Here is a 16635-nt window from a genome sequence, read left to right on the forward strand (position 1 = left end):
AAAAAAACGTGCGCTGAACAGTAACTTTGAATAATCTGCATCTGGAAATGTTTGTTTTTAGGGAGATTTATGAAAAGGAAGCAAGTTTCCAAGCTTCAGTACGTGACTGCGAGTGCTGAACACCCTTACAAAATTACCAAGGTAACCAGATTCCGCCAAAAATAGCATAATACAGTGATTTTTTTATTATGAAAATGTGGAAACTTAGCCACCACTGTCAGCAAAAATGAACAAATTAAGCATGTTAATTTCTGAAAACTTTATACTTTGAAGATGTTAACGTGAGGTGTTTTACTGTAATCATTTATAAGGATTTGGTGGTATTTTGTGCCAGTGAAGGCATTCTCCAGCTATGGGAAGAAAGGAAGTGTGCTAGTGGATGAAGTTTCTGTCTGATGGTGAATGTCTCCATCTTCTGGTGAACTCCATACTACACAGCACTTCTTCAGCCAGCCAAAAATAACAGAATAATCTCTTAACTTTGAAAATTATCATCTTTATTGACTGTTTCACAAAATATTTAAATAATAAGATTTGTCTACAATACTGACATTAAACATAAGGCTTAAAAATAAGGCATAAAATGTCCTCAGTAAGACAAAAATTAAATTACGTCCCTTAATACTTAAAATAAAACAAACCAGTTATCTTTACAAGGTGTATACAACATTCAAGGTTAATATTCATCTGAACAATTTTGGCAAATGACAATATACAAACACACATTGTGAACTGGCCACTTATCTTTAAAAATATTGTGGTGTTGAGATGTAAATAAGTGTGCTGAGCTAACTGACCTCAGCTTAATATGCTTTACATGTACCTCTATCTGATGTCTAATCAATTTTAAAGCTTATCACGTAACTTATAATGACAACGGTATTGTGTGTACAAAAATGTAATGCACATTCACGAACAGTAAAAGACATAAACAAGGAAAACAATATTTTAGAGCGGTTCACAAATTGGAAATAAACATGGTCATTATTTTATTCTCTGTAGGATAAAATAATCTTTTGTATTGGGGCTTTTAAATGTAAAAATGCACATTGTTATTGCTTTGGATATAATTTAAATGAGCCACTATCTCCAATGTGCTATCTAAATCGTCTATTTAATTAACCTAATTTTCCCTTCACCCTAAATTAAGGCAAGCAATATTTGATTTGTGACATAAAATAAGAATGATGTAGTGCTGAACATTGTTTCAGACATTTAAATACTCATTGTAACAAATACAGACACAGATTAAAACCCAAGGCTATGAGTATTCTAAAAATCAAGTTTTTAAAACACATGGTAACCAGATTAAGCCAAAGCAATAAGAATATATCCAGCATCTAAATGGCTGTCTGTACTAGATATTTTAAACAGTCAGACTCATCCAGTGACTTCTGAATACATAGTTGATCACAGCTAAACAAATGTTTCAAAAGAAGCCATTGCACATTGCCAGGAGGTCAGTAACAATAATAAAGCTGGGAACGTAGATGTCTGAAGGAGTCCTCTCCATGTGCGCCAGCTTGCTCTCCCTCAAACAGCATGGAGTCTGGCAGAATGACGCCCTCCAGAGGATCAGGCTGACAGAACTCCACCACAAACTCTTCCTCAGCCTCCAGCAGCGTTCTGGACCAGGCAGACATGTCAAGTCTTCCAGCCACTCCTCCATACTCTTGAGGCAGCACAGACTGAGGAATGACTCGATGAAGAGAGGCCAAGTCTGAACCGTGAAGGACATACTGTTGGGAGAAGACAGTCCCTTGTTTCTAGTATTATTGTGCTAGAAATGTCTGTGTAAATACCAGGATAAGAAGCCGGTTACTTACCCTCTCTGCCATTTTCTCTTTCAGAAATGGCTTAATTATTGCAAAAATACCCTTGAAGATACGTGGCTCATTTATAATGTTTACAGCCTTTATTCTGATTGGGAAGCCATCCTGAAGCACAAACGCAGCAGTCAGTGCTAAATATCAATGACTTCATCGTAAGTAATCTCTGGGCTACTTTTTCAATGTCTTACCTGAAGGATACCGACCACTTTCTTTGCCAACAGTGGTCCTGGATTAGAGGCTTGAGAGAGGCCAACTCCTGTATAATCCACCAGGATAACAATTCCATTCACTTGGGTTTCCTCAGGCTGAATCAGCTTCTCTAATGTCAAATAAATTGCCCGAATGTTGTCCACAAATGGGTAATCATTAGGCTTCCATTTACCTAGGAAAGCAAAAGACAAGAAAAAAAAGACTGTTGTAATCATCTTTTCGTCTCAATTATAACATATTTGTGTGCACGAATAAATCATTCATAACAAACAATGCAATATTTGAAAAAAAAAAAAAAGAAGAGCAGTATTCTGGCTAAAGTTGAGGTACAGTTCCAAAAGGCTTTAATCCTATAATAAAGTATCATAATTCGATTCATGAATTTCTAAGGCCTTGCTGAAAAACCTGTTGTACAGAATCTTCACCATCTTCATAATATCCATATGTTTTAGTAAGTAAAAGACCTTTTAGTATTATTCTAAAAACGTCCACCTTCAGGTCTTGTTATTTTTGCTTGAAATCTTCACTGATTTTTATGACATATGAATGACTTTTATATAGTAATATTTTAAGATGAACATTTACTGGACTTAAGAACCCAGGTTCACTGGATTACCCATACATTATTTTTTAGACAAATAATTTTGCCACTATCTTTATGTATATGCACTTTATGTAAGTTTGCTATACTATTATAATATCTCATTGATTAGCAACTATCAGAATTTCATCTTAATTTTTGGCCATATAAATATCAGCCGTACCAAATTGCATGTTTTTGCCCATTTTGGGACTCTGAATAACATTGAGGTGTTTTTCCTTCTTGAGTGTGAGCTCCATTTTTTCACTATATCATAATATATGAAACAATAAACTGTTCCATTTCAAAAGATTCTATTTTTTTCTGACCATTATGTCAGGTTTCACATGGTTATTTTCTTTATTATTCATTAATCTAACCCAAAGATTTGATTAGGTCTTGTTAAGACAATAAGAAGAAACATTACCTGGTCGTAAACACAGTATGTAACGTCCATGAGGGTCTGGTCTGGGCAGGACAGTGAGAAAACCCAGATCTAGGACGTGCTTCACTGTGGAGGGCTTCAGATCCTGAAACACCTCAGGCCAGGCTTTCCGGCTGGCATGATAATTCAAGAGTAGCTGAAGGGCCCGGTCATAATCAAACTTTCTGGCCCTGAGGAAACGCAGCAGGAATGCATCGTCTAACCGTGTCCTCAGATTGGGGTGGTCTTTCAGTATCATATCTCGTAATGCCTGGACATCCCGGAGCCTCCATTCGGGCTTCTCCTGGAGCTCTTCCCGTGCCTTGGCCACTAGTTCAGGAGTCAGGGTGCAGGCGTAGATGGGTGGAGGAGGAGCTGGGAAGCCTACACCTGCCACCGCTTCCCTTGGTGGGCCAAGATCAATGTGACCATTTTGGTCTGCCATGGGCTATTGGTGTATAGAAATATTCAAGTCTCATTAAATATAAAATAATGTAAATGACAAACATAGAGCAGTTTATGGGCAACTGTTAATTAAAAAAAATGCCATCTAGCACAATATATAGGTCATTCAAAAGAAATGGGTACACTACTTTTATGCATTTTCACAATTTTAGCAAATTTTAAACAATGTCTCAAAACTGGACAATACAGAAATACAATAGAAAATTTACAATAAATAAGGAATAAATAAGAATTTTTCATTTATGTTGATTCAGCTTTAAAATAATTCATTTTATTACCAAGTCATTTTACTTTACTACCTTTTGGAAACTGTAAGCTGTTAAGGTATTTCAGAACTAATTTCTATTCCCTTCAATAGACTAGTGTGAAAATCAATATTGTTTGTTTTTAAATGCTAGATTTTTGCTAGTTCATATTTATACAATGACAATGTACCTCTTTCTGGAGACCATTAAATTAATCTTGGTATTATTTTCTACAGTATTTTCTAAATACAGCAAGATCTTTTATGAGAAACAATTGTAGCTGGACTCATATGCTTAAAAATGAACTGCACTATCATATGAATAAGATAAAATATATATTTAATATCTGATGTCAGAACCAGTTAAATCAATATGAAATCATCTTGGCGCTACTGTGGTGCTCATGAATCACAGTGATAATTACATATATGGAAGCCACGCTTGCTACTTTAAAATGCTGAATGATTACATTTATCTTGATAGCTTCAGTTTTTTTCAACGTTTGAAAGTTGATGCCCTTCACGTAACGTTAAAACCGAACAGAAATCAAACCAACCTACCCAAGAAATCCGCAATCAGTTCCGTGTACAGTGAAAAGCCGTTCTACCATTGGTCAATCTGTATCATGTGATGTATGACGAAGGACGCGTTTATTCTGCCTGTTTCTCTTAAAGCTGAAGCAAAGCGTGTAGAAGACCAAGAGGCGAAACTCTGTAGAGCGTTCCATTGTAACAGCAGCCCTGCGCTTCCGCCATTTTGGGGTGAAAGCGACTCGGCACTCGGCGCTCCACTAGATTCTAGCTGTCGCTATGGCAAATATCAGCTGATTTGTTTAAAAAAACCGTGCATTAAAGCTGAAATACAGCCTGAACGATGACAAAAATAACGTACAATCACTAGACTAGTGATCATCAAATCCTTTTAACAGTTTATTTTACAGACTTTATTTTAAAGTCTTCCCTTTTTTCCACAAAACCTTTTGCTCCCTAGAAACCATGTCAGTTTCGGCTGAAAATATTTCAAGTTCAAGTGTTAGCATTAAAAACACTGAATTAATACCAACATATGAAATTAATTAATTTAATGACAGAAAAATTAGGAATGTTGAACAATAAATATATAACAGCTTCACAGTAAACTGTTTTTGCAGCATTGTATTATATTAATATCCGTTAAAGGAAGACTTTAAAAAAAAAAAAAATAAATAAATAAATTTTATGTAAAAAACAAAACAAAAAGACATGTACAGCCACTTTCTCCAAAATTGTTTAATTATTTAATTATGACAGACACAGCAATGCATCATGGTCTATATCATCATGTTTGTAGTGTGTTCCAGGGGATTAAAACGTACAAATATATTTCAGACCTAGTGGAGTAATGGTAAATAATAATATCGTAAGTAATTGTAAATGTGTAAAGTTGCATATGCTCATTATAACTTATATAGTGTCATCCATACTAATCACTTTCATGTTTCCTATGGCTTTGGACCTGCAGTTCCTAAAAGGATTTAAGTTTACTACAAGACTCAAAACAGTTAAAGTCAGCAGGTGCATAAGACAGCGCTACGTCCCAAACACACAATATTTTTACACTTTTGTGAATATTCACCTGTCAGGGTCTTTGAAAAAATGCTGAAAGGCAAGATTTTTACTGTCACACTGATGGTTTTTGTAGTGGATTGCCCAACATTGCGTTCTTTTATTCCACTTTGACTTCTCTTTCGTTGTTATTTGGTCTATTTCTGTGTAGCTGTGCTTGTGCTGCTGCTGCTTCTTCTTCTTCTTCTTCTTCTGGTTCAATGGCCGTTCACTCCTTAAGAGTATTACCGCCACCTACTGTATATCTTGCGCACATGGGTGATGATTCTGTATTGCTATACATACATATTTAAAAAATAATAATAAATAAATAATAATAATAATAATTGTAATGCCCCACCCACCCCAAAGGATCAGATCCCAAGCTTCAGCTGGCGCTGCGAGTTCAACTCCTCCAGTTTCTGCACTGGTCTCCTCAACCTCTCAGATGGGCAGAAGCATCATGACCCTCATCCTCAAACACTAAATCCTGTGGTCTAGTCCTGTAAGCCACCTTAAATATCTGATTATCACTCAAACCCTTTCCCAGAAGGTCCACGACGCTCACTGGCCTGTTCCTTATATTGATAAAAAGACTGTTTCGCTGATCATCATATTTACTACATTCAAAAAGCACGTGCTCTACTGTGTCAGAAACATCACATTCATCACACATACCATTTTCATGCTTCCCCATTAACGCAAGTGTTGAATTCAGTCCTGTGTGTCCCATCCTTAATCTAGAAATCATTAATTCTTCCTTTCTGTGCCTTCCATAAAACTGTTCTTTTTTCCCTACTGATTTTACAATATTATAATACCACCTGTGCTGCTATTTTCCCATCTTTGTTGCAATATTCTTATTATTTTCCTGTTAATTACTGATTTTATCTAATTTCTTCCCAGAGGTAGGCTACCTTAACATCCACTAAGATTTCTTTAATGCTGCTTTTGCTAATTTATCCGCTGTTTCATTCCCTACTATCCCGATATGTGCCGGTACCCAACAAAAGTATACAATTATACCCTCTACTTTCAGTCTCTACAGTAATGTATAAATTTCTACTAGCAGGTCTTCTCTATCAGTTTTTGTCGACTTCATACTTTTAAGAGCTGATGAAGAGTCTGAACAAATTACAATCCTATTTGGCTTAATCTGATCTACCCATTGCAATCCTACTATTATAGCAGTTAATTCTGTGTAGAGTATAAAGACAATTTGTCACTTAACCTTAAACTTATTTTCGTCTTAAATCTTGGAATGTACACTCCTGCCCACTTTTTGTTCAATTGGATCTTTAGATCCATTTGTATAAATCTGTATAAAAGAATAAAAATGTTCTCTCATAAAAACATTGATTTCATAACTATTACTGTAGGGGAAAATTACAGTAAAGATCCTTGGACCAGATGTGTTGAATGAAGACCAGAAGTCAAGAGATTCGATCAAAAATGAAGAAAATGTACTGAAGATAGTTTGCAGTTTCATCAGCAGAAGTCAGCTTCAAGACTCGCAATCGAGTTCGTAGGCCGCTCTGCGTGCATGTCCTAGACACCAACAGTTATACTCTAACAGAGGTCACTAATTACGTCAATACATAGGTAAGCAAGATTCTGGTTGGTAGATAAACTTAGAAAATCTCCACACGTGGACGTAAAACTCGAAGCATATCATCTAGTAATTATATTTGGTGACAATTGATCAGAGGTCAGATGCAACAGGTCTCTCCAGAGACATATATCTGTTACCCTGGACATCAAGCAAATGACGATGCAATCCATTCCTTCATTACTATATCTTTCTTCTGCTTTTCCCAGGCCTCCAATAATCTCATTTCAACAATAGGTTCAGGAATATACCGATTCATCATTTAATGGCATGTTAGGACCGATTACTTCATTCTCCAGACCACAATCCTTGACCCACTGTTCATATTTCCATCCAAAACTATTTCCTCCATTCTTTTTATATTCCCAACAATCTTTTAAAATTGTGCATGTACAGTGATTCTTATTACTACCCTGTAAGTTAACCATCGCAAGCTTTTCTCTTAAATCTAACATCTCCCCCATTTCAACCCTGATAGCATCTAGAGGGGTTGATGTTATTGCTCCACAGAAGATTCTAAGTGCTCTGGACTGTATGTTGTCCAGTTTCTTTAATTCTGATTTCTGTGTATCTGTGCTGTTGTCCAGTTGGAATTTTCACCCCAAAATGGCGGCCGCGCTGCTGAAGCGCCACCTAGTGGCTGTTACCCAAAACGCATCAGACTTTCGCCTTTTGGTCTTCTATACTCTTTGCCTTAAAGCTGAAGTGTGTAAATTTTTTTCGAAATTAAACATCGAGATATGCAGAGGCGATTATAAACAAGCAGTAGTCTGATTTACAGTAAAATGTAAACACTTGACTCTATGACGGTATCAAAACATTGCTCGGATTGTTTGAGCATCTTCTATACAGCGCAACATTGGCTCAACCAATGACAAGGGTTTGGAGGCGGGACTATGTGTTTTTTGGCCAATTGACCATATGCACAGAGCTCTATTTAGAACTTCCGGATAAAGATAAGCCAGCTCGTAATCTTCCGGTGAAGCTCATTTTATATGTGCTATATATAGGTAGAGACTCTCACAGAAACATCTCCTGCCTCATTCTTATCAGAAACTGAGAAATAAAATAATTGCAACATTGTAAATAATGATTGTAGAATTAACATACAGACAAATAAACACTATCATAACTGTTTAGGCAGTTAGGTTAATCTCTTAAACGACGTAATGGTATTCTCGATTAGTCAATATCTTACCTTCAAAGCCATGAACACATTTTTAAAATCGTATAAAATTTTAAGCCATTTATTGTTTCTCAACTCTGTGTGGTAAAATTCCCATTATTAAAGGTTCCGTTTTCGTTCATGAAGACAACATGAAGAAATATGCTAAAAACGTGTCTCGGCGAAAAATAGACTTTTTAAGATGAAAATGAAATTACCTTTATAACCAAGAGATGGCAGTATAGGATCACTCAATGGCTGCAGCTGCCATTTCAACTTAGTTTTTCACGTCTTTTGATTTATTATAAAATAAATATTATAACAAATTTAGTACTTTGTCGCACTGAAGTATAAAGTAGGCTATAAATAAATGTAGGCTATATAGTCACAAATTCACAGTAAAATACAAATTAAATAAGTTGGTATAACAAATAAATAATGCATTCAGTATTTTGAAATGTTTAGATTTAATTTAAATAACTAGGCTACATCGTTTAAGTTTTATCCAACACAGACCTGTAGTTTTGTTAGTCTGAATTTAGTCTGAATCATTTAATGCTCAGCTTTATTTTGACATCGGCTCGTCAGGTGATTCATTCCGTTGCCGCTGTCAAACATAACAATTACTCGCGGCATGATTTAACGGATTCCCTCGCATAAGTTTAACATTCGCATTTTGTCATTCCTGAAACGGAATATGTGGAAGTTTGGTCATCTTAGACAAACAAAACTTTTCTCCTAAATGTGAATGAATTATGTAAAGAAACCGAGTAAAGGACGCTGTTCTTATGGCACAGTACACTTGACCGGAAATGACTGAGCTGGCTTATCTACAACCAGGAAGTAACTGTGCATAAGGTCAATTGCAGCAGACAGAAAGAGTGTTGTACAGACGCGATACAGGTAAGGGAGAATTTTTAAAAGTGGCGTTGGTTTTGGTTATAAAAATCAACTTTTACTTTTCATGTGCTGTTAATAGGCCACACTTTGTTACATTCTGTCCCATCGAAGTACCCTAGGTGTTCGAAACAGTTATGAAATAAAAAATGTTGAACTAGGCTATATCTTGAAAGCTACTTGACACTAGGTTTAGTGAGTTATAGATGTGATTAACGTGAGGTTCATTCAATAACTGGCAAATCTGGTTATATCATTCCTGACAAAGATTTCTTAAGAGAAACTATCAGTAAAGGCGCCTGCTTTATGAATAGGTTTATTGTCTGTTATCAGTGTTGAGACGCACACACCCCCAGCACTAAAAATCCTTGACCATTCACTGCCACGTACACTTACTTTTATCATCTTGTTTTGAAGCAGGTTTTACGGCCGGAGATGATTATGAGCCTGAAAATTCCTCTGAAAAAACTTTTGCCACTGAGTAAGGCTTTAAATTTGGAAGGAAATGGCGTATGCATTATCACAGTTTAAGTGCCTGCTGAAAAATAAACAAATAAATAAATAAAAAATCTTAAACCAGTCTTACTTTGCTGGATTTTGTCTGTTCTTCTAGCCTGACCTGATATTTCTTTGAAACATGTCCAAATCCAGACCAACAAACCATTTTAGACTGGTTTAAGTTGGATTTTCTTGGAGGGTATATACAAATAAAAAGGATTATTGAGATGTTAGTTGTTCAGACCACCCACTGAAATTATGGTGGATGCTGTTTTAAAACTTACATTATATAGCAGCTTGTGTGACCTAAAGATAAGATTCAAAAAGATAATTATAGAGATATGAATGGAAAGAAACAACAGCACGCTTTTATGTAAAAATATAGCCTTGACATTTAATATCAGTTCACATTGCAAGTTTGAAATTACCTTTCTCCCTGAAGGCAGTCATTGTAAATTGGTAGTAAATGACCAATATGTAAAACTATAAATGAGTGTGACATTCTCTTACTATATGCATACATACACATCACTAGTTACAGTTAAGGGGTTGAACAGGAGACAATTTTTTTTTTTTTTTAAATCCTAAAATCATGAATTAGAATAGACTAAATCCATTTATGAAAAAAAGTAAATCATTATATTTACAACTGAAGTATGGCACAAACAGAAAAATATGAAATGCACATACTCTTAGCATACATAAAATAATTACCAGCATTTTGGTAAATAACAATATTTCCAAGGCACAAAATGTTATGTATTCTATCAGGCTACCGTAAAAGTACTATAAGAGCCAGAAGCAAGCTGTTAAAATACTGTACAATAAAACAAACATCTGATCACATTTAGGCCTGCTGTAACATTTATGGAACTCAAACTCTCCTTGAAAGGAGAATAAAGCTTGCATAGCCTTTGTATAATATGGTCCTTTCTGACTTTTTGAATTCTGTTGGGTAGTATAAATATGCACAACTAGTTCTAAAACATACATACAGCAAACAAATGAGATGGGATGAAAATATATATATTTAAAGTGTGATTGTTGCACACCTTTAAACTCAACTATTTTGGTCTAAAGTTCCTAAAATAGGAAATTCTGAACAAGTGTCTTTTCTAAAAACCTTAAATTTAACAGCTTGTGAATATAAATGTCAGTGTCAGTGTTACTGTGTCCAGATGCCTATGAGAATGAATTGTCACACTTAGTACAGCCTATTCATAGTACCAAGTTTAAAAGCTTGATCTGTATTTCTGTTTGCACTCAGATGGCCTCTTGTTTGGTGATGGTTGGTTGAGGGATGGAGCTTGGTTGCTTGGGCACTGTGGCTATAACCCCTGGTGCCATTTTGTAATGATCAGAGCCTGAGGCCGTCGGTGGAGATGGGATTGGAGTTTCCGGAGTGGCTGTTTGGGAAAAAAAAAGAAAAGCAAGAGGATACATTAGATCAAAGGTCCACATAGGGGTGTTATGGGAATTTTAAACAAACATAAATTGCATAGCATGATAACATGCGAAAGAAAGAAACCATTGGTTGACACGAAATAAGCACGCTTATGAAATTTCTGAAGGCATTAGTGTAGAAAAGCATTACAGTAGCCTTCTTTGACAAAATAAGCCTGATTAGTTTCTACGATTTTGGCAGGGATTACTCCAACAAGCCTGTTTGTCCCTGACTACCTGGTTTTCACATTTTAAGGACCTATATTTTCTGTTAGGTCTTCCTTCATAACAAATTTTCTTTCACTCGGTTCAAGAAGATAGTTACTTACACATCTGGCCATTGTGAATTGGAGTGGCCATGTTTGTGGTGACTATGACATTGTTACTGAGGTGCTCCTGGACCAGATGTGGGTGTAGAGAATGATGGGCATGAGGAGCTTCATTACCAGAACCTGACAGAAAAAGAGAGTCATTAAATCTCTGATTGGGAAGATCATTTACTATTCTGAATCAACACTGTGAAAAATAAAACGTTGAGAAAACCTAAACGTTTAACAAGCTTCAGCAGATTTTTGAGTTTTGTCAACTTGTTGTTTTCAGTCTATACAACAAAAAGTTGAGAGAACTCAAAAATCTCCTTCAAAAACAAGTTGAGAAAACTCAAAACTCTGTTGAAAACTTTTAAGTTTTCTCAACTTTTTATTTTTTACAGTGAAGTAGGAACTTGTTTTTTCAGTCTATATGATCTATGTAGAGCAGATTATTAAGAAACTGGTAGTTATATGCTGCATTTTTTTTATCTTTTATAACAAGTTGTTCCTGTTGTTCCCAGATGTTTATCGTGCATCTCAGATATTGCATCTTTTGACAGCTATCCAAAGTTAAGGGTCATTTGTATACAGTGCTGTGCCACAATTGTCTGAAAACCATGACTTTGCACTTTTCTACAAAAATTTAGTTTCATTAACAGAAATCAGTTACCTCCTAGAAGCATCTCTTGTAGCAGGTTGTCTATCTTTGCCATTCCAAACAATTTAACAAATTGTATTTGCTCGATCATTTGCCAGGTAATACTCTGTAGCGTTGGCAACAGAAGTAGTAGCTCGCCAAACCGTCCTCGCGAATCGTACTGCCGGTCATTTATGTAGTCCTCCAAACTAACTTGAACTTGGTATCGCATGCGTTTGATCTTGCTTGGGTCGCTTAAACCTTTGGCATCTACATGAGTAGAGAAAGATCATCACATTAGATCAGTTTGAAAACTCACTTGATATTCTGCTCTGTTTTGTCTCTTTTTTTTTTAGGAAGATTTATCCACCTGGATCGAAAAATACAATGGCCTTCAAACAAGCATATTCATTGTCATCGATCTGGAGATCCTGGAAGGGAAGGACTAACTCGTCAAGGATCCTTACAGCCACACGGCTCACCTCCAATTCAGGACAATTTCTTGGAATTATATGATCATTACCTGTGAGAATCATGGAAAATTGTGAGGTAAAACATTAGTAAAATAGCTTGAGTCCAGAAGACTGTCATATCCACATTTCCCATGTGTCTTGCTTAAAAAAGGTACCTAATAGTAAAATGTCCTTATACAGTATGGAGCGCTTGGCAGCTCCTAGCAGGAGATGTTCTCCAGCATGAGCTCGCAGTAAAGCCACCTGAGACAAATGAACAAGTGTTTGTTTGGTTAGAGTCCTTTTTATAACCGTAACATCTCATTTTTTAACTTAAGATGAAATGTAGATATATTTGAAGTATTTATAGAGGCAAAATAAGGTTGGTCTTCATGCCTATATGTGCATGTGTGTTTTCACGTGCATGTTTGTGTGAGAAGATGCGGTTTGAGGCGCTCTCACCCACAGCTAAAACACTGATCAGTTATCATGCCTCAGTGCTCAGCATGTTAATGATTCTGAATGTCTCAAGAAGAGATGTAACTTTCAAACCAGCTCATCATATTCTAACCTGAGCCATCTAAATACATTAACCACCCAAATTAAAGATCTCTGAACTTTTTTTCCGACAGATCCAAAAATATGAGCCAACTGGCATTAATATCTATATTGTGGGAGTACATTTTGAGCTAAATAAGAGGTGCTTACCTCGTAATAAGAAGGATCTTACCTGGTCATCCAGGGGAAGGTCACAGAATGCTGGAATGTATTTAGCCCATTCAACCAGCACCAGCAGCTGCTGTTTCATAGACTCGCACACATCGGTTATAGTGGCTACCTTCTTCGTTCTCATGTCGCCATTCAAGATAGGACCAGGTGATGAGATCTGCGTAGTAGCATATGGGAGAATTTATAAATGTAAATCATATAATTTTAAAGGTGAATTTTGTCATTTCTGTGCCTCTAGCTACACCCAGTGAAATTGCAGAAATATTGACTGTTTTCAAACAGGTTTCCTAAACAATCTCCCGGTCTACCACTGGTCAGATAGTCATGCCCCAAACCCACGCTGTTGGTTGAGCATGTGTTGCTATGTGGTTCTGATTGGGATGCTCAAACAAACAGGACAATGTTTTGATAGCTGTGCCACAGTGTTTATACTTTTTCAGAGGAATCAACCTACAGATGTACTTGTAGTCTCTTCACTTTAAACTGGGTTAAGAGAACATATTTTACACAATTCACCTTGTGATTTGAACCTAGATTTGAATTACACTGTGTACCTGTCTAGAAAGGACATCAGCCTGAATGAGTGCGTTTATGGAGGGTAAGCTGCTGTCTTCATAGCTGGATCTTCTGGTGCTAATCCTGTCTCTTTCATTCTGCACAGCTGAGAATGAGAGGAACACCTTTAATCAGCAAATTAACATTCAATTGAATACAAATACACATAGAAGGTTTATTTTGACCAAAAACAGCTCTGGTTAAACTGCTGAAATATACTATTTCATTATCAGTAGTAGTGAACCAGTTCTTACAACCAGTTGAGATAGCAGAGATGAGGGATATTAGCTGACTTTGTGAGAGGGGGGGAGTCCTCAAGGTTGCGCTTTTTTTATCAGTGTGCAGTTATGATGGCTCTAAACTGTTTGTTCAGCATAAACCAGACATAGACCTCAGTGCATTGTTGAGTGAACATTAACAAAATGTCTCTCGCTAACTCTTTCCCTGCTGTTGCAACATCTCCCATTTGCACCACCTCATCCCCTAACCTCCCAAACAGGGCAGGGGGATTTAATCCCTGATTTTTACTTTAACAGCATTATGAGAATGAAATCTAACAGCATGAGCAAGTACCTTCCTTCTTCATCCCAGCTCGAAAACATTTCTTTAGTCTGCAGTACCGACACTGATTCCTCTTGTCTTTGTCCACTATGCACTGTCTGTTAAATCTGTATGGAAGCATTAAGAAGTCAGAGGTTTACTTTGACATTGGATAAATTGGATGGAAACATGGTCTTTTGTGCAGAATTATGGCATTATGTTTGCAAAATGTAGGTTTCTGACCTGCAGGAATACATGTGGTTTTTGCGTACGCTGCGTCTGAAGAACCCCTTGCATCCGTCACAGCTGGAGGCTCCGTAGTGCTTTCCTGTGGCCCGGTCCCCACAGATGGCACATAGGGTGCCGGCCCCTAAGTGGTTGGCAACATTCATGTTGGCACTCTCAGCTGGTGAGGAGTCTGAAATCATGAAGGATCTTGAATTTAGTGTCACAAGTGATTTAAATTTTCTGTTTTTAACTATTCTTTTCAAGCCCAAAAAAATAATAATTAAAAATTGTGCGAGAAAGAAGAGCTGCTTAAAATCCCAGAGTCAATAAATTTTTATGTAATGCTATGCAATAAAAAGTTTATGTAATGCTGTGAAATACTTCTTTTTCTGAATGAGACTTAAATATCTGGGTTGCAGATTGAACCAGTCAGACTCCTGATTCTAGACCAATCAGAGTTAAAGTAAATAGGGGAAAGGTCATGGGGTGAAAAATACTCTCAAAAAGACATTTTTATAGCTAAATCAATTGGCAGTGAATCATCATCATGAACATGAGCTGGAAAGGGCTGTTTGCTAAGTAATCCAGAAGTGATTAGTGCTAAACCTGTACAAAAGCTACAACAAGATCATCTTAGATTATGTGAACTCTAATTAGTGTTCTTGATGACCTACTTAACAAATGTAACAAAAAAATTTAACAGTAACATATTTGATTCTTATGGGTCAGTTTGATTATAAAAAAGATTATGACGATAGTGATTTGATTTTATGTTGATGACAAAAATCATTTAAACCTTAATAATTTCAAAAGATGAGTGAGCTGTTAAATTCTTTTTTTTTATTATGTTAGAGGTAATCAAAGATAATTACATTAAAACGCAAGCAATGATCAAAGGCAAAACGTTGTTAAATGGCTCATCAGTGTAAGTGATTATTTGGTGGTTATCTAAATGTAGAATAATTTATGATTTCCCCTAAACTGTTGTGCTTAAATATATGTGATTTAAAAATGTTAAAATGTAAAATATTGGCTATAATTTTTCATAATTACGAAAACAAAATTATAATTTTATAAAATTTATTTTAAATAATTTAAATATACTATTGAATAAACACCCTCTACAATTAATGGCAATGTAACTTCACTTCCTCTTTGGGTCAATTACATTTTATTTTCAAATGTCAATCTAACTCAAATTTACATTTTTTTTAAAATTGGACTCTTACTGCTTTACCTAAATATAACTACCATACATATTAGATTACTTTTTCAGGTCGATACTGGTTGGATATCAATTTGTTGCACAAAACCTAGACATGGGAGACTTAGCTGCGAAACATTTACATGACACCCTCTTTGCTCAGCAATCATTCATCCTGGTGTCAAACTTCTCTTGAAATACTATCCAAACAAGTCATTTTATCCCAAGCCGACTGTATGAGAACAAGCAAGAGGAGACGAATGAACCTCTTCTCCTTGTAGAGTACCCTGTCTGCAGGACAGAGCATGCTGTGCTTCTTATCTTCTCCTGAAAAATTCATTTTGTATTGGCCTTTGCAATCAGTATTGGGTGTTCTGTGCAAAAGGTTACGAACTTGCAAATTGGCACTTAACTATAAGCCTGTCAACCCTGTTAAATATCTGCCTCCCACGCTTGACCATATACTATATACTAGCCTATATAAGTCACTAAAGGTCTCAAAGTTCACCGCGGGTCTGAGCGGATGACTCACCTGTGCTCATCGCAAGCACTTGCATGTTCTCAAACTCCAGGGTGGTGTAGGCTGGGTCCAAGGCCTCGCTATAGTCTGCCATCTCCATGTCTACTAGTGGTTTGGACAAACGCATTCTCAGCTACCTGATGCTGGGGGGAAAGACTTGTCCTCTCCACAGCGTTTGGACACCCCCTCATAGGCCAAGCCCCTCCTCTCGGAGGGGTAGACACCTCTGAGTGACAGGGGCCATGTCCTCAAGGGCAAAGATGAGGCTTGCTGTGATTGACAGTCCGGGCCTCCTCCCAGGGCACGGCCCCATTCTGAAGTGGGATGGCTCTTATGTTAATGATTAAAGTGTTAAATCAGAGTTGTTTTTTCAGAGACAGCGACAAACAGGGGGTTTTACTGTCTTATTTTTTTGTCTCAATGCCCTAAATTCACTACTAGAAAGATATAGCCAGTCTCATCACTATGCTTTCTATCTCCGTTCCCCAACAAGGGCTTTAGGGGTCAA

The 16635-nt window shown here is 36.6% G+C and overlaps 2 protein-coding genes across 5 annotated transcripts; both read right to left on the bottom strand.

The window, feature by feature from the left end:
* Window positions 1-475: 475 nt before the first annotated feature.
* Window positions 476-5530, bottom strand: ttpal (tocopherol (alpha) transfer protein-like). Of its 4 annotated transcripts, none has more exons than XM_058762946.1 (5): window positions 5371-5530; window positions 3050-3494; window positions 2021-2214; window positions 1827-1937; window positions 476-1739 (listed from the first exon to the last, which is right to left on the bottom strand). In XM_058762946.1, the coding sequence occupies exons 2-5, from the start codon at window positions 3489-3491 to the stop codon at window positions 1461-1463; spliced, it is 1026 nt and encodes a 341-aa protein (XP_058618929.1). In that variant the 5' UTR covers window positions 3492-3494; window positions 5371-5530; the 3' UTR covers window positions 476-1460. The 4 variants fall into 4 exon arrangements, with proteins under 4 accessions (XP_058618929.1, XP_058618928.1, XP_058618930.1 ...); XM_058762945.1 differs by lacking the exon at window positions 5371-5530 and adding an exon at window positions 4317-4536; XM_058762947.1 differs by lacking the exon at window positions 5371-5530 and adding an exon at window positions 4226-4312.
* A 4351-nt stretch (window positions 5531-9881) lies between these two features.
* On the bottom strand, window positions 9882-16321 carry hnf4a (hepatocyte nuclear factor 4, alpha). The gene is made up of 10 exons (XM_058762925.1): window positions 16140-16321; window positions 14419-14593; window positions 14209-14303; window positions 13635-13741; window positions 13082-13237; window positions 12528-12615; window positions 12270-12422; window positions 11933-12169; window positions 11281-11403; window positions 9882-10914 (listed from the first exon to the last, which is right to left on the bottom strand). Exons 1-10 carry the CDS (start codon window positions 16252-16254, stop codon window positions 10772-10774), a joined length of 1392 nt encoding a protein of 463 aa, XP_058618908.1. The 5' UTR covers window positions 16255-16321; the 3' UTR covers window positions 9882-10771.
* Between the last annotated feature and the right edge of the window lie 314 nt (window positions 16322-16635).

The sequence above is a fragment of the Onychostoma macrolepis genome, chromosome 23 (assembly GCF_012432095.1).
Source record: "Onychostoma macrolepis isolate SWU-2019 chromosome 23, ASM1243209v1, whole genome shotgun sequence".
In the NCBI taxonomy this organism is placed as follows: domain Eukaryota; kingdom Metazoa; phylum Chordata; class Actinopteri; order Cypriniformes; family Cyprinidae; genus Onychostoma; species Onychostoma macrolepis.